Source organism: Engystomops pustulosus, chromosome 7 (assembly GCF_040894005.1).
Source record: "Engystomops pustulosus chromosome 7, aEngPut4.maternal, whole genome shotgun sequence".
Lineage (NCBI taxonomy): Eukaryota > Metazoa > Chordata > Amphibia > Anura > Leptodactylidae > Engystomops > Engystomops pustulosus.
Window position 1 is genome coordinate 145921158 of NC_092417.1, and position 19014 is coordinate 145940171.

General features: G+C 37.8%; 1 protein-coding gene across 1 annotated transcript in view; it reads left to right on the plus strand.

Moving 5' to 3' along the window:
* Window positions 1–6172: 6172 nt before the first annotated feature.
* Window positions 6173–19014, plus strand: part of LOC140070233 (uncharacterized) — a 46274-nt gene continuing 33432 nt past the window's right edge. Inside the window, exons 1-21 of the mRNA XM_072116588.1 lie at window positions 6173–6281; window positions 6703–6792; window positions 8761–8808; window positions 10049–10096; window positions 11220–11312; window positions 11717–11764; window positions 12140–12232; window positions 12880–12927; window positions 13195–13257; window positions 13587–13715; window positions 14434–14493; window positions 14580–14841; window positions 15234–15348; window positions 16245–16335; window positions 16421–16527; window positions 16832–17048; window positions 17225–17350; window positions 17871–17988; window positions 18148–18286; window positions 18630–18740; window positions 18848–18917. Coding sequence (XP_071972689.1) covers window positions 6209–6281; window positions 6703–6792; window positions 8761–8808; window positions 10049–10096; window positions 11220–11312; window positions 11717–11764; window positions 12140–12232; window positions 12880–12927; window positions 13195–13257; window positions 13587–13715; window positions 14434–14493; window positions 14580–14841; window positions 15234–15348; window positions 16245–16335; window positions 16421–16527; window positions 16832–17048; window positions 17225–17350; window positions 17871–17988; window positions 18148–18286; window positions 18630–18740; window positions 18848–18917 — 2149 coding nt within the window. The 5' untranslated portion in view covers window positions 6173–6208. The remainder of the gene's footprint in view (window positions 6282–6702; window positions 6793–8760; window positions 8809–10048; window positions 10097–11219; window positions 11313–11716; window positions 11765–12139; window positions 12233–12879; window positions 12928–13194; window positions 13258–13586; window positions 13716–14433; window positions 14494–14579; window positions 14842–15233; window positions 15349–16244; window positions 16336–16420; window positions 16528–16831; window positions 17049–17224; window positions 17351–17870; window positions 17989–18147; window positions 18287–18629; window positions 18741–18847; window positions 18918–19014) is intronic.

Below are 19014 nucleotides of genomic sequence, written 5' to 3' on the forward strand. Positions count from 1 at the left end.
GTGGGGATCGCGATGGGTAAGTAAATGTGCCCCAATATGTATAGTTTCTGGCAAATAGGGCGACTATGGCAATTTTTTTATAGTGTAGCGGTGGATTTTTTTTCATTTTATTAAGAAATATTAATGCTTATTTTTAAATATTTATTAATATTTTCTCCGTTTTTTTTTACTTTATATGTCCTCCATGAGGTCATAAAAGACCATTTCTACAGTTTTTTTTTTATTTTAATTTTTTTCACTTTATAGTTTTCACCTATAGCTAGAGCATTTGAACCATATTCTGTCACAAATAACTTTTTACAGACCTGTGTGAGGTATAACTTTTTGCAGGCTGAGTTGATGTTTTTATTGCTACCATTGTACAAACTTTTAACCATTTTATTTAAATTTTTATGTGTGATAAAATAGAGAAAAGTGGTGATGTGGACATTCCCTCATCTGTTTCTGTTACAGGGTATAACATAGAACAAGAATTAAGCAATATAACACTTACCAAACCCAGTAAATAGATTCTTCCCCCTTGTTATCCACCCAAAGAAAGAAAAATAAAGTTTCACCTTCATGACCATCCGAATGATGTACAACTCCGACTCCAGCCAGTGTGGCAATCTAGGCTTGAGATGCTAAAGGCAACACATGGAAGCTAAAACAACCTAATAATCCACTGACACTAGTGTTGTGTCTAAGGAAAAGCACAAGCTGGTGAGCCACTCTCCATCAGGGTACACAAATCAATCTCTGTTTGCACTTACCCTATGAGCGTTTTTCCCCTGTTTTTGCTTTTTACCATTTCTTCCAACTTGCTAGCTGAAGGAAAGAAAAAAAAAAAATCTTACCTCAGCAACTACTGGGGTCGAAACTTTAATACATATATTTTATTTTTTATATTTTACTCCAGTATTCTGCTTCTATTGTAGCCTTGTTCATACCATTTTGTCTTATTAACCCCTTAAGGGCCAGGCCGCTTTCATTTTTTGTGTTTCCATTTTTCACACCCTGTCGTTAAAAATGCATAACTTTATAAATATTCCATTGACAGGTCAACAAATTGCACTACCTAGTGATGGCACTATGCTGGTTACTAGGAAGCTGGAAAAAATACAAAATGCCTTGAAATTGTAGGAAAAACGCATTTACAACATATTTTTGTGAACACAGTTTTTACAGCTTTCACTGTGCGCTCCCCCCCCCCCCCAAAAAAATAATCTCCTACACACATTACAAGTGTTTTCATGAATAATCCCCCTGTGTGGGGTACACCTTGCGCCTTGACCTATTGTATGGCATTTTCCTATGTTTTTTAAACAATAAAACCTTGTTGAAACTATTATACAGTATCCTACTTCTGGCACCGGCTCACAAACAGAGCCTGCACCAGAAGCAGCAGCTGAAGTATGTATATTACAGCTGACACCGCACTCTAATATTCGCGATCTGAACTGGCTTTGATCACGAGTGTTAACCTCTTATATGCCGTGGTGAAGCATTACCACAGCGTGTAAGGGGGTTCCCCCTTAGGAGTGGACCCCCCCCGTGCCTCTTACAAGGGGATCCGATCCACTTTTGGACAGCCCAGAGGTCTGCCAAGTGCCCTGGGGCTGCCCAATCTCTTCTGCAGTCAGACCCCTTGTAGAGCATTGGTTTGCACAGTTTAAAAAAGTCAAGTTAAAACATGAGAATAAATAAAAAATAAATAAATAAAAATATAAGCCCCTAAAATGTCACTTTCCCATACAAACACTTAAAGAAGTCCGTAACAATCTGCATAATAAAAAAAATCGTTACTAGACCGCCACAGTAAAAACCAGGAAAAAACTCCAAAAACCGTTCCGAAAAAAAATCATTTTTAATTAATACCCTTACAAAATACTCTAAAAAGTGATAAAAAATGTTATGGTCTCTAAAATAAGACCACTAAAAAGAAAACTCTTCTTTAAAAAAAATAAGCCCTTAACCAGATTTTCTCCAAATTAGTTTTTATTCCGTAAAATTGAATAAAATACACAAAACCCACATATTTGGGATTTCTGCAGAATCGTTACTGGGCGCACAGTGAATCCCGTAAAAAAAAACAACCAAAAAAATGCTTTCGAAAAACATAATTTTTGATTAATACTAGAGATGAGCGAGTATACTCGTCCGAGCTTGATGCTCGTTCGAGTATTAAGGTACTCGAAACGGCTCGTTGCTCGGACGAGTATTTCCCCTGCTCGAGATCGAGCATTTAATTAAACAAACACAGTGAAGAACAATGAAGAATAGAATAAAAACAGTGAACACAGGATCATTTAAGTGAAAAACACAGTGAAGAACACAGTGAAGAATAGAGTACAGATGTTCGGCACATCTGCTTACTTCTCGGAAGATACACGCGGAACGGCAGCAGGGAGACATCGCGCACCAGGGAGACATCGGGCGCAGCAGGGAGACATCGGGCGCAGCAGGGAGACATCGGGCGCAGCAGAGACACATCGGGCGCAGCAGGGAGACATCGGGCGCAGCAGGAAGACATCGCGCGCAGCAGGGAGACATCGCACGCAGCAGGGAGACATCGGGCAGCAGGGAGACATCGGGGAGACTTCAGTGGAAGAAGAGGAGTGGATCCCGGGACAGCGTATATCCCGACAAGTAAGCAGATGTGCCGAACATCTGCAATCTATTCTTCACTGTGTTTTTCACTTAAATGATCCTATGTTCACTGTTTTTATTCTATTCTTCACTGTTCTTCACATCTGCTAACTTGTCGGGAGATAATATACGCGCGGAACAGTGAAGAATAGATTGCAGATGTTTGCATACATCTGCTAACTTATCAGAAGACATTCTTTTTCAATTAAAAACACATTTTATTCCCGAACCATGGTCCCTTTGAAAAATGCTCGAGTCTCCCATTGACTTCAATGGGGCTCGTTATTCGAGACGAGCACTCGAGCATCTGGAAAAGTTCGTCTCGAATAACGAGCACCCGAGCATTTTAGTGCTCGCTCATCTCTAATTAATACCCTTTAAAAAAATGCTATAAAAAGTGATTTAAAAAATCTAACGCACTACAAAATAAGACCACTAAAAGGAACAATGCTCTTCGCAAAAAATAAGCCTTTAACCAGATTTGTCAGCCGAAAAATAAAAAAAGTTATGCATATGAAAATATGGTGATGCTAAAATTAAAAACATTTTCGCCAAATTACTTTTTATTCAGTAAAATTGGGAAAAAATAAAAAAATCTATATAAATGAGGTATTTTCATAATCGTGGTGAGCCACAGAATGTACTATATTTATGGCATTAAGAACGGGCAAAAAAGAAACTTCCTTAAAATTGATGATTTTCATTTTTGCCACCAACAAAGAGTTACATCTCACCAATTAGCTTATATGCTGCAAAATAATCTACCAGAAAAGTTAATCTAATGTGGTAAAAAAATAAGCCCCTATAGGTCCAAAGTAAAAAATGGATGGTGCTCCCTACATTCTATGCCGGCCGTGTGTCCATACTTTACAGTGTACTCAGGAGAAATTGGGTATCAAACTTTGTGGAGCCTTTTTTCATTTAATTAATTGCAAATGTTTAATTTTCCACTCAAAATGAGTGTATTGTAAAAAAAAAATTACAATTCTACCATTTTACGGACTGCACAGCCTTTTGATCACTTTTTATTGAATTTTTTTTAGATTTTTCAAAATGTCTAAAAAGTGGCATTTTCAACTTTGGGCGCTATTTTCCTTTAAAAAAACATTATTATATTTTGATTTGTATTTGTTTATATTTATATCAGTTCTAGGGAACTGATCTAGGGAAAGGGGGATGATTTGAATGTTTAGGTTTTAATTTAAATTTTTTAAACTTATTTTATTATTTTTCAGACCCCTTATGGTACTTTAACCCTAGGTTGTCTGATTATGGTGATTGTGGTGATTTTCCACATCATATTTTACAATTAGCAAATTGCTTCTTCTATGACCCGAAGTTATCATAGTAACCGATCGCTGCCCCTCCCCCCCGATGATTTCACAGGGGGCGGTGATCAAATCCAATATGGCGGCGCCCATGTGTCACAGGGATTTAAGGGGTTATTGACAGCTGCATGTTTAGCAAATTTTTGTACTTACTAGCTTAAGGGCCATATCTTCTTTTTATTGAATGCTACCTGTGACACACAAGGCTAGTTAAAAATGTACATTTTTTTTTTTGTTATAGTGTAGCGGGTACTTTTTATTGGGAAAACTTCCCAATGATTTTTTTTTTTACTTTATATGCCCCACATGGGGTCATAAAAGACCCCTGGGGACATTTTTTACAGTTTTGTTTCCAATAGTTTTTTTCCCTTAAAAGTTTACCACTGTAACTGGGACATCTATACGATTCCCAGTTACAGGGGGAAAATGAGCCCCTATGTGGGCAGATTTCTTCGGCATAGTTGTACTGGGTCTGAAAAGACCCAGCAGTTTTGATTAACTCTTTCATAACCGGCAATCACTCAAGTCTATTGAGAGGGCAGCATTCATTGCATAGCGCTACTTCAGCACTACTTCATTGCAGAAAGAAGGCAAAGGCAGAAATAAACCACTTCTGTCTTCTCCCTAGGGTCTCTGCAGACATCCTTGGAGACTCGGGACTTGCACTGCCCACTGTTAAAAGAAGGTGGGTGGATAGGATTGAGTTAATAATCTTGCTAAAAATAATAGTCTATTCATAAGATATTTTGTCTGACAGGGATATTGACCAAAATCTGTGGAGCCAAATACTACCTACCCTAAGGGTGATTATATTGGAAGGACCTATAATAGATTCCATGTTTTATTACCTTAGATCAGTATTCTCCCAAACCGGGGCAGGACCAGATACAGTGCATGATACTTCTATGGAGTATATTTTACACGTACTGCTGCGACCAGCATCCATTTTGTTCATTCTTAATTGTGGAAAGTATAGTGTATGTAGGATATTGTATTATACCATTTTACCACTCAATGATGAAAGATTGTCCCAGATATTGCTTGGCATATCCCCGAGATCAGCGTCCTTACCTCTTCTAGCAGGAAAACTTCCCATCTATATCTTTCCATATTTAGATGTTTATAAGTAATTTATAATATATAGTATAATTGATTTTTTTATTATGTGCTTGACAAGTCAAAATAAGTTCCAAACATCCATGCTGCTCCGTTTTTCAATCCGCTTTCACTATCTGTTTAAGTGCGTGATATAATTGATAAATTCTAATAGTGTCTGTCCTCCCTCCAAACGGATCACTTATTACACTTAAAGCGTAATCATTTTCATATTTTGATAAGTCTGGCATATTTTGGCAGATCTGGAATCTCTTTCATTGTACAAGACCCTTTGTTTAATTTGCACTTCAAAATCAAACGCAAAAATTACTTATATGTTCTATTTTTATTTTAACTACATATTCTCGTCCCTGCTGAGAATACAGGTAAAGATACCGAAAATGTAAATTTGCAGAGCTAATAGTTTTTAACAACACAGTTTTGCCATCAAACTTTCTTTCTTTTCAGGAATAATTTATATCAACAGGACCAGATTTATCTACGGTATGTTACATTATTTCTTGACATTTCCACACAAATTCTCACAGATCTCCAAAACCTGAAATTCTAAAATCAAAACAAAATCGTCCACCCATAAAGAGATTACATCTCAAATAGTTTTCAGACTTGTTAACATAGAACTTTATTTATCTTCTCTACTAGGATGAGAAAAAAAACCCTAATGTGAGGCAAGTGTCTAATTATGTTATATAAATTCTACCTATAAATATTGTGCACATTCTCATTCATAAAGGATCGACATGTGTGTTTGGAAAGTGTACGGAAAATTAAAAGACTTACAAAACCCTAATCCAAACAAGAATTTTCTTTACACCTAATACTAATGTTCAAGAAAACTATATATTTACCAAGTAAACTATGTATTTATCAAGTATTTAGGATTTCTTCCATTGAGTCCTCATCACGTCGAAGAAAGATTTAGCAAAATCTATTTTTCGTCCAACTACCAGAACACAAACATCCTGGAATCACAGAAAAATAGCTTAGCACTTGACGTCAATGGCCGTTTCCAGGTATGTGGCTCTGCCCCGAATACGTAACTAGAGGCAGGGCTTTCTGCCTATAAGTAGCCCGTCTTGGGTGCAGGACCAGTGCCAGCTCTGGACATTCAGCTCAAGGTTTGAGCTGAGGAAACCATGGGGACCTCCAGGGGCCTATGGGCAGCACTATGTGCCCTCCTCATAATAAATGCCTGCCTACAGACACAAGGTAAGTAAAGTAGCTAAATAAATTTCTCTTGCATTTACTACAATGATCTATTTTTTCAAATGTTATCAATACATAATTTTGATGGCTTTCACCATTTAGTGGTAAAATACTAACTAATATGTGCATTTGATTGACTTAATAGATCCACAAATCAGTTGCCAATTTTAGTGACCCATATATATAATATAGAAAACATATGCTTCTTAATCCTCACAAAATTATAATGATGACTTATGAAAATGTTATCAATAAAGTGAAGTTGGGGAAACTCCTCAAATGCTTTTTTTTAAAGTCCAAACAAAAATTGGTACAATTCTCTTTATCAAAGCTAAACCCTCCCCAGCAATATGTAAAACATATTTTTACTGAATAAAACTGAATATAACTTATTTGTTACAAATGCTATAATTATTTCCAACAGCTTCAAAGTTAAAGTCTTCGGTGGCAAAGGCTTCTGCATCCAAGGACTCCTATGAACAGCAAGAAAACAGTGCTGACCAACAGGCGTTAGGTGAGATCATAATCCCCTAGAGATATTAAAAGGAAACATAATGTTGTAACATATTAATTTAAGATTAAAGGCAAATCACCAATTGCCAAAATAGTAGATGTTTCAAGATAGTAGATGTTCATCCAGGTAGTTATTCTGTCCGGAAAAAATTACGAGTTGGGAAGGAAATTTTTATTGTATTGGCCAAATGGCATCAGCCTTGTAGGTTTTTTTTGCCTTCCTCTAGATCAACACAGTAGGATTTATAAGTTTAATTTGATGAACCAATGTCTTTTTTTTTACCTCATTTACTTTGATACAAGGAAAATAATAAAATGTTTTTACTTGCTTACAATCATCCTTAATTATTTCAATAAGACATTACAAGTGACATCTAAAGTGAAGCTCTGGGACCTTAATCAATTGCAAGATTTGAACATACTTCTCATATCTAGTGTCATATCTTTAAGGAAATCATATCTTTTTTAATTTTTATGTTATGCAGTCTAGTGATAACAATAACATTTAAGATAAAAAGGAAAGAAATCATCTCTTTGAATCTTTATAACCTTGGGAAACCGTGGGAATCTAGCAGTATGCAAAGGAAACTCAATTTGGCATCAGAGAGATGGGAGTGGGAGAGATGTCGGATTGGGATCACAGATAGTCCATTGTGTCAATTTATTTTCTAGATAAATTGGGTCATATCCCACATAATGTGTGGGAAAAGGACCCATCTTCGTCTGGGGTAGTGGGGGGGGGGGGATCAAATGGAAATGTGGTAAAGGACATACAAAGTGGGTTCACCCCAAATGAGGGAGCACAACACAATCACCAAGTCACTGGAAGGAAGATACCCAGATCCCAGGCAGTGTGCAGGTGATTAAATGGTTACAAATCATTGTTGGACGCCTGCTAAAGTTACCAAGTTGTTTAGGCAAACCATTGATGTATAATTGACTGGATGTGAGTGATAAAATAATCTTCACAGGGTGTCAAGTTTAAAAAAATTGTGAAAATCTGGACATCTGGAGTCAAGATTAAATTAGTCCATCCTTAGCCACAACACCAGTTTTCAAGGAACAAAAAGTGAGAGGAAGTGTCTGGGCCAAGCCATGTTCACAATATGATGCTGTAGACATAGAAAATCCAATACCAATACATAACAATAAATCATAGGTGTTGTCTCTAAAAGGTCACCAAACATAGCCCAACCAGTGGCCAGGGGGGATCATTGTATGGTGTGGGTTTGCGCAAAGACTCCCTCTGCATAAAGATCATATAATCTGGCCCAAAAAGGAACAATATACCGGGACACCTTTTTAACATCTCTTAGAAAAAAGATTTCATAGATATGTTTGCTTTTTTCCAATGCAAACTTCAAATAAGTAAAGGCACTTCTTGCAACAAGGCAGACCGACATCAATAAATTCTCACATTAATGAAAAATGACCTTTGTCATCCCTACACTTGCTATAAAAGAGTATATGTAGATCTCATGGTTATATGTATAGTCCAATATACAATTTTGTGCTGCTTTCTGGTGCCTTTGTAAGCTTCATATTCTCTTCTGAACCCTAATTCTACACACAGCTTTTCTCTTCAGACTTCAATCCACTACAATTAGAAGCGTATGTGATCCATATTACAGATTTATAAAGCACAGATCTGTAAATGGCGCTGTGTTCCGCTTATGAAATAAAAAGTGATAACTATGAAGTTTTACAATGTGCGAGGAGAGGTAGACTTAATAATAAATATAAGTAATACTATTTATTCATAATCATGTTTTGGGGGTCATAATCATGTTTTGGGGGTCTGCGTTTTATTCGAAATGTTAAGGAAAGAAGATTCCTCCTTATTGTTTTTTTACTATTAGAATCAGGTGCAGAGTGTTAGTGGTTTTATTATGTACAGTACATAATGCGGCTTTATTAATGGAAAAAATGGTTATGTACACTAATTACAGTATATACTATAATTACACAGAATCAGAATCTTCAGAACAACCATATGGGCAAACACAAGACAATCCGGGTAAGTCAATGATACATAAATACCAATAGAGCAGATAGAAATATTTACCTTAATTATATGTTATTTTTTGTTATTTTATTATATGTTATGTTCTCCAATTTGCTGTATGCAATAAATCAATATAGAATACCCAATGATAACAACTAGAGATGAGCGAGCACTAAAATGCTCGGGTGCTCGTTATTCGAGACGAACTTTTCCAGATGCTCGAGTGCTCGTCTCGAATAACGAGCCCCATTGAAGTCAATGGGAGACTCGAGCATTTTTCAAAGGGACCATGGTTCAGGAATAAAATGTGTTATTTAATTGAAAAAGAATGTCTTCTGATAAGTGATCAGATGTATGCAAACATCTGCAATCTATTCTTCACTGTTCCGCGCGTATATTATCTCCCGACAAGTTAGCAGATGTGACGAACAGTGAAGAATAGAATAAAAACAGTGAACACAGTGAACACAGGATCATTTAAGTGAAAAACACAGTGAAGAATAGATTACAGATGTTCGGCACATCTGCTTACTTTTCGGGAGAGGAGATACGCTGTCCCGGGATCCGCTCCTCTTCTTCCACTGAAGTCTCCCCGATGTCTCCCTGCTGCCTGATGTCTCCCTGGTGCCCGATGTCTGCCTGCTGCCCGATGTCTCCCTGGTGCCCGATGTCTCCCTGGTGCCCGATGTCTCCCTGCTGCGCGTGATGTCTCCCTGCTGCGCGCGATGTCTCCCTGCTGCGCGCGATGTCTCCCTGCTGCGCGCGATGTCTCCCTGCTGCGCCCGATGTGTCTCTGCTGTGCCCGATGTGTCTCTGCTGCGCCCGATGTGTCTCTGCTGCGCCCGATGTGTTTCTGCTGCGCCAGATGTGTCTCTGCTGCGCCAGATGTCTCCCTGCTGTGCGATGTCTCCCTGCTGCCGTTCCGCGTGTATCTTCCGACAAGTAAGCAGATGTGCCGAACATCTGTAATCTATTCTTCACTGTGTTCTTCACTTAAATGATCCTGTGTTCACTGTTTTTATTCTATTCTTCATTGTTCTTCACTGTGTTTGTTTAATTAAATGCTCGATCTCGAGCAGGGGAAATACTCGTCCGAGCAACGAGCCGTTTCGAGTACCTTAATACTCGAACGAGCATCAAGCTCGGACGAGTATACTCGCTCATCTCTAATAACAACCCAATACTGCTATGTTATCAAATCAATACTTATATATTGATATAATATATATTGATATATGTTATAATTCTATAGGATCAGATTCTTTGGATCAATCAAGTGGGCAAGCAGAAAGAAAATTAGGTAAGTCTATCTATCTATCTATCTATCAATTTATTTCAGGTAAAGACATAACACCAAAAAATTCTAATGCATCATTGGTGGTTTAATCCATAAGGTGATTAAACCACCAATTTTGCATTTGAATTCTTTGGTGTGCTGCATTTTCTTGAAATACTTTGAAGGTCCCGTTACCCAGACTCATGTGACTTTGCTATGCTGTGCTACTTGGGACATTTCTTTAAAGGGGATTTTCCACTAAACAATTTAGGCCCTATTCACAGGATATGGAGCTGACTGATCTATGGAGCTGACCGAGATCACCGAGTGCCGCGCTCCGCAATCTCTGTCAGCTCCATAGAGACGATTGGAGCAGAACGGTCATGCATGGCCGCCTGCTCCATCCATCCTGGGGAGTGACGAAGGGTCCAACTGAGGTACCTGGGACCCCCTGTTCTTGTGATCTGTGGGGGTCTTGACACGGAGTAGCAAGTTAGGTCTTATCCTGTGGACATTGCCTTACTTGCTTGATGAGAAAACCCCTTTAACTAACTATATATCATCATGTAAATATAGAAATCATACATTAACCATCTAAACCCATTGTCATTTTTGCAAAGCCATCAGTTGTTCCCTTCTATTTGCCTCTTTGCTCAATACAATTTAGCTGTCAACAGCTTTATGGTTCTAGGTAATATTTGCAGAGCACAGTTTAGATGCTTTTCTGAAATACACGCATCAGACAATACTTTAAGAGATTACACATTATCCACCTGTATTAACAGGAAAGAAATTGACCACATCGCTCAGCATGTTATTATAAGGTACACAGTTCAACATGATGTACACACAACATGGTCTGGCTATACTTGGAAACATACCACAGACCATGTAAAGACAACAACCAAAGATTACTCAGTACTGTACAAATCAACAGTGTGGGTTTATGGCAAAGGAACCTCAAATAAAAGAAAAAAATTGGACACCTGCAATGGATTTCCAGTAACATTGGCTGCTAGGATTTCTTCAGTACTAATGTCATTTAGGATTATGTAATCTGACTTTACAAAAGTTTATAATTGGGGGGGAGAAAGTGTAATTTCTTGTCGTAATTGTTACAAAGTAAATTTTCATTTTTTCTTAACAGCATCGAAGCAAATGTCTTCCATGTCAAAAGCTTCTGCTGGCCAGGACTCCAAAGACCAAAAGCAAAAAGTTGCTGTTAATCAACATGCATCAGGTGAGATGACTATCCCTTAGTTTATAGCACCAGATTTACAGAGGTTGTCCAAGAATTTATATTGATAAAATATTTTGGCCATCAAAGCATCCATAGCTGAAAGTGAATATGAGCTGCAGGGACATGGAGCCAGATACTACTGGTTCTGTAATACTTGGGTTAGATACTGATTAGTGATACACTGATATAGATCAGAGAAATAGACCAAAGATTGGAAATTTCCCCCACCAACTCCTTTATTTAAGTGAAAAAGAAAGTATTTTAACAAAAATAACACTTTAATGACAATCTTCAGTGTCAGCAATATAAAAAGATAGCAAGCACTGTATAACAGTATCATAGATGTGTATGATGTATTGCACTGAAATGAAATAAAAATAACAATATGTATCATAAAATTATAGGGGAAGATTCCTCTGGGCAGTCAAGTGGTCAAGCACAAGACAAATCAGGTGGGTTACTAATATTAAATGTGTTGTACCAACAGTTGTAAGCTGATTAGTGGGGGTCTTACTTGTGGAACCCTCATGATAACGGGGCCCCAGTAGGTTGCTCACCAATGGGTGGAATGACACAATAAGCAAAACTAGTCGGAGATTACCAAATACAGTGCTTGGCTATCTCTGGTAATCCCATAAACTTTCAATCTCAATCCCAATCACTGTACTCAGCAATTTACAACTACCATTAGTTCGATTAGCTCAGCCCTAATGTAATTTCAGATCATTACTGTATTTTTTTTTCCTACAGTTCTTACTGCACTACTTTTTATTACTGTATTTATAAAATAATTTTTTACATATTCTACTGTTATTTATTTTAAACAGCATTGAAGCAAATGTCTTCCATGTCAAAAGCTTTTGCTGACCAGGACTCCAAAGAACAAAAAGAAAAAGCTGCTGTCAAGCAAAATGCATCAGGTGAGATTATAATCCCTGACATGTGGAATTCTCAAAAGGGGACAGAAGAAATAAGATTAGCATGTATTAATTAAAGATTAATGAAGGGAGCCTACCAACTCCCAAACCACCTCAAGGAGAACAATCATGCTAGGATGTACCCTACTGCCTTGATTGATGCCCCCCAGTCCAGTTACATCAACACATGTCAACTGCTAAATGGAAACTGTCGAAGGAAGGCCATAAAGATGTACAGTGCTAGTCCCATGGGACATAATGCAAGGGAAAAAGGGGAAAAAAATCAGTGTGCATAGCCCCTGACTCACAGAGATTGTCCGGGAATATATTACAATTTCTGGCAGGTACAGGGACATACTGTAGAGCCAACTACTACTGAACAGTTGACTGCTATGGGGGACCCCCACTAGGGGTTATCCTCCAGTGATCAAATACAAATTCTAGAGGAATAGACCAATGATTGGAACTTCCTGACTAATCCCTTTATCAAAGTGATGTCTTAAAACAAAAGTATTAAGACAAAAATTTATATTCAGTGTCAGCACTTTAAGTATAGTATAACAAAGACTGTATTACAGAATCAGAGATGTGTATGATGTATTGATGTGAATTTAATAAAAATCACAAAAATATGGTGTATAATTATATAGGTGAAGATTCCTATGGACAATCAAGTGGTCAAGCAAGAGACAAATCGGGTGAGTCAATAATATTAAAGGAAATTATCAACTATCCACAGGATATGGGATAACAAGATGATCAGTAATATTCTCATTGCTGGAGCACCCATTCTCACTAATGTGAAGCATGAAGGTTACCATCATACTAGCGGCATTGATATAGATACTAACCTAGAACTCAAGAGTCTGTCAGCTGATAATATGGAATACTGTAATATTAATACTATGGATACAACTACCATATTTATGTCTGGGACACCTTCATAAGTTATTTGATTCTTACAGCTGAACACTTCAATCAATATGACCGCACTTATCAAAGCTCTGACCTGGATGAAGCTTTATCTGGTTAGTTCATTTGTTTGATCAGTTATCATATCATAAAATGGAGTTATAGAACCTTTTTCAAGGGAAGTATAAGACCCTCGTAGGGTCAACCATATTTAACCTACCCTAGTAAAATTTCTAGGTAGTGTATCATATGACACACTGGAAGTAGGGCTTGGGACTTCCTGTTATGTCCCATGTCCTGCTGGGTTCTGGGTTTAAACTTGCATCCTTCCTTTTCTATACCTTCCATTTCATATGAATGGTACCTTATTTGATTGACGTAAACAAGTTTTACCTAATTTTGTGTTATCTAAGCCAAGTGCCCTGATCAGATGTTCTTCCTACAGATGAGGGACACAGCTCAGAATCCAAGCCCGCTAACTTCCAACAGCAGAAACATGTAAATTCCAAGGAGGACGATTCCAGCAAGGCAGACAACTCATGGTACTACAATCAGAGGAATACCTATGACAACAGTAAGTTACCAGCTCTTTAATGCTGTCTTAAATCATGTTCCTATGTCATTGTTCCCACTGTAAATCACGAAAATGTAAACGCATGGAAGTGTAAATATTGCTTCACAATATAACATGGTGCTGAGACTTATCCACCCAAATTAAACACAATAAAACTCATAAATGGCGTGAGATATAGAGCCCTGAAATGAAAGCATCCCAAAAATATATAACTATCGATAACTATACACATGCATATCTGTTATATGCATGTAATAAGTGTCTTATCCATGGGGTCTGAATACTTATGTCATCAATTCATGAGAACTGGGTCCCTCTATTCTCCTGGAATCATCAGATACATGGGGGAATTTATCATAAGTCTCTTAGAGTGGAACTGTTCTAGTTGCCTTTGGCAACCAATGAGAACTCAGCTTTCATTTTCGCACATCCGCTTCTAAAATTAAAGCTGAGCTCTAATTGGTTTCCATGTCCACCTAGAACAGTTTTACCTCTTGAAACTTGATGATAAATCTCCCCCACAGAGTCTGTAAGTCTGTAACACAAAACTAGAAAACAAATATATAATCTGCAAAAGTGCAGAAAGATATTCAGTATTGGTATATTATCAATCATTACTCTAGTGTCCGAGAACTATGGTTCTTTATTCTCCTGTAATTTTTTTGAACAAAATTAACGTTGATATAAATACTTAGAATATTTTTCTTATCTCATCTAGGTGCTGAGAAAAAATCAAAGCTCACCTTCATTGCTCCAACAGCTGCTCCAGTTCTAAGAAGTAAGTATATAAATACATCTATATTGAGTAGCTGTATATAGGGGATCACAAAGAACATACTCTAATGATATAGCTTCGGTTCACAGGTGTTGTTTCTGCTCACAATGGTCAAGTCTGTAGCACCTGGGGTAACTATTACTTCAAGAGCTTTGATGGGGACATCTTCTACTATCCTGGCACTTGTAACTATGTCCTGGCTTCAAACTGCAAGAGCAATTTTGAGGAATTTAATATCCAGATCAGACGCTCAGTTGTGAGGAGTCTACCCACAATAAGCCACATCACTATGAAGATTGATGGGGTCTCTATTGAGTTGTCTAGTGGAAAAATAGCATTTAATGGTGACAAGTAAGTAGATTATTTTCTTTCTATCTCTCTGGGGGATCTATCAGTGCTTGTACACCAGTTTTCGGGTATACAAGACATGAACTTATTGCAATTCCTGGTGCACAACAAGGAGTTGTGACTATTTCACACTTACGACACCTCCACACCAAGTCGGTTTGGAGGGGTGTGAAGGGGGCCATCCTCCTGCCGTTTCTGATCCACGCCTACGCACTACCTATAGGCTGCACCAGAAAATATAAGTTATTGCACAATTCTATGCCAAAGACTTGTATGCGGATGTGGGAGCCCTTAGAAATATCAGTTGTGGTGGGAAGGATGGGGTTTATATCAAACAATTTGCACCATGTGATGGTTTTATGTTTTAATTATGTTTTTGTGTTTTTAATTACCAGGGTGGATCTTCCTTACAGTTTCTCAGGAATCCAGATTGATAGAAATGGTATCTACATCAAAGTCACTGCCAAGCTTGGTCTGGAATTCATGTGGAATGAAGATGATGCAATTTTGGTAAATTCCTATGAGATTTTCTGATGCAGGACAAAGTTTGCAGTATGCACTAGCTTATTTAGCTTTATTTAGAAAAAGCGTTTTCTCAATATCATGTGGGGATCCAAACACATAACAGTATATAATAACAATATATAACAACATACCATATGATAGTAAAACTATTGCCACCTACAAATTCATTTAAAAAAAATTCTATGAAAAGATCTGTACATGGACTCTAGTCAAACTCCTTGTGGAGCAGAAAGTAAACCATGGCTTGAGACGTGGCCATTAGGCACCAGTGCTTTTAGTGCTGAATATCTTTTGATCTAATATTAAAATATGATAAAAATGCCACACCATAATAATTTAACATTAAAGTAACACTCAGGTCAAAAGGTGGAGCAGGACTCTAAGTTATAACAAGGTTCTAGGAATACAATGAAATTGAGTCCTGCTCCTCCCTTCAGCTGTGACTCGAGAGTTCCTTTAATCTGGCTGATGGGCCCCCAGCTGATGTAAATATTCCAATATAAAAATATTCAGCTGCACCAGTTTGTAAAAAGCAGAGTTTCTAAGTCCTTAATAATATATAATAATAGTACAAATAGGGAAAAAACAGGTTATTTTATTCCCAGAGTGCTATGTTTCAGCTCCTAGCAAGGTTTTACTATTCCTTATGTATATAGAGAAAATCAATCCGCTCAATTTTAGGTTACACGGGAGGCACATGGCAGAGTGGGAAGAGGAGGAGGAGGTGAGCACCGCTCACCCCCGCCCCTCTCCATAGGAATATATGTCGCACGGCACCATACTCCGTCGAAAGATAGGACATGTCATGTATGGAGCGGTACGGTGCCACACCGTAGACTGCTTTAGGTTTCACTTACTTACCATTATGTTTCTTTTCTCAGCTGGAGCTTGACAACAAATTTAGCAATCAGACCTGTGGTCTATGCGGAGACTTCAATGGCATTCCCATTTACAACGAGTTTATTTCCAACAGTAAGAGACTTTCTATTCAATATTCTGTAGCTCAGACATCTGCTTGCCAATGAGAGAGATGAAAATTGTCTCTTTTTTTACATAGATGCTAAACTGACACCTATTCAGTATGGAAACATGCAGAAGTTAAATGGGCCAACAGAACTGTGTCAAGATGTAACAATCCAGCCCCAAAACAACTGCACAGATTCTGTAAGTTCAAAGGTCAATACTGAACACCAATGGGTTAGCCATGATATTCTGTCAATATAGCTTGAAATCTAGCTCATAGCGTTGTATCTATCTATCTATATATCCATCATCTATCTATCTAATCCAATAATTGTCCCTGCTTCTTTCTATCTTATTTTACCGATTTGTCAATCTCATAACTAAATATCTATCTATTACTCCAATTCATGTTGCATCTATCTATCTATCTATCTATTGCCCATGCATATTGAGTTTATCCACTGTACTAACAACTTTGGTTTGTTATTTTCGACTTCATTTGCAGAGGAGACTTTGTGAAGTGATCTTGACCAATGCTGCGTTTTCATCCTGCAACCGCCTGGTGGACCCTACGCTATACATCGATGCTTGTGTGCAGGATCTGTGTCGCTGTGCACAAAATGCTACTGGCTTTTGCCTCTGTAACACCTTCACTGAATATTCCCGGCAGTGCGCCCACGCTGGAGGACAACCCCAGAATTGGAGAACTGCCAAGCTGTGCCGTGAGTTCACCCGCCATTATCTATCAATATTGCAGATAACAGGAGATTATAATTAACATCCATCCTTATGCCTTCGTTTGTGTAGCCAAAGGATTTGTTATATCATCTAGTAAATAGTAACCAGTCAGTACCATGAGCCATCATTGACTTAAACAATGTTCCCATTTCAATTGCAGCTCTTCAGTGTAACTACAATCTTGAATACAAGGAATGTGGAAGCCCCTGCCCCAACACTTGTTCCAACCCTGACCGCTCATCAGTCTGTGACAACCACTGTATTGATGGATGCTTTTGCCCTGCAGGTATATCTCAAAACCTTTACCTTTTAGTAAATGTTTTATGCATACTTCAATAACAGTAGGCCACTGTATGTATTTTGGTTATGTACTCCAATTTTTTCAGTTCAAGGACCTTTGGAGTACCTTTAAAGGTCCTGGAAGGGCTCTTACATACATGAATGTGTATGCTGACAAACATTTATGTACCGTATTTTTTGGACTATAAGGCGCACAAAAAATCCTTTGATTTTCTCAGAAAACAAAGGTGCGCCTTATAGTCCAGTGCGCCTTATATATGAACCGTACTTACAGACAACAGCTGCCTTGAGCTGTGCACAGGTCTGCCACCTGCTGGTCATTCATCCTTATAATCAGGTGCGCCTTATACATGAAGCTAGACGTTTTAGCAGGCATTTATTGATGGTGCGCCTTATACTCCGAAAAATATGGTAAATATCAGGGTTAGAGGTGAATATTATAACTTGGAGACTATTCCCCCTATAGAATTTATATATATCATGTTCTTTTAATTTCTTTTTCTCAGGAACTGTCTTTGATGACATCGGCAACTCTGGATGTATTCCCAAGCAGCAGTGTTCCTGTACTTTCAATGGACAAGTCTATGCATCAGGCACTGGGTATTCAGTGAAATGCCAATCCTGGTAAATGCTCTTTGTCAATTTGATCTCATAAAATTGGTCATATGTTCGCATTTTCACATTTGGGGTTTTTGTAGAGTTTACTTATATCTACAGTGGTCCCAAAAAGGAAAGCATTGGAACTTTTTGTAAACTCACATAGACCTTTCATCACATTTTTAGTACATGTAATGAAGGAAAATGGAAGTGTGTAGAAAACAACTGCCCTGGATCTTGCTCCATTGAAGGAGGATCTCATATCACATCTTTTGATAGCACACGCTACAAATTTCATGGTGACTGCTCATATGTCGTTGCTAAGGTAGGTTACAACCAAAGAAAAGCTTTTTAATACTTATAACTGAGGTCAGTACAGTATACATGAATATAGATGTTGTGCATAGCTCAATGTCTAGTGCTGGAGATGCACAATAAGTTTGAAAAGACGAGCAAGCTGCAATTTCAATGGCGCGCACCAGAAATGGCCACTTGAGCCCCATTGTCTTGTACTGTGCCGTAGAATATGTTCTTAACTCTCAGTATTCAGAAATGTTGTGATCCTCATATAAAGTACATTTTACAGTATGGAGCTTACTTACTACCGTATACGTAGTATAAGATTTAAAACAACATGTATTCATCATTTATCAATGAACTTGTTTCAGACATGTAGCACAAACACATTCAGTGTCCTGGGAGAAATTCGTACATGCGGCCTGACCAACACTGAGACCTGCATGAAGAGTGTCACCCTCAGTCTTAATGATGGAAAAGATGTAAGTTACCAAAGCTGATACAGTCATTATAGTCACTGTTAACAGGACCATAAATTAATTTCTTTTTTTAATTTTTTTTTTTATCTTGCATTTTATCTGGATCACAGTTCATTTACATCAAACCATGTGGCAGTGTTTATGTAAATTCGATATTCACTCAGTTACCCATCTCTTCAGGTATGTTACATATTCTCTTAACCAACTAATAAGAAACAATAGAAAGAACATATTTACCTCCCTCATACTTCATTCCAATCGCATTTCCTAATTAACA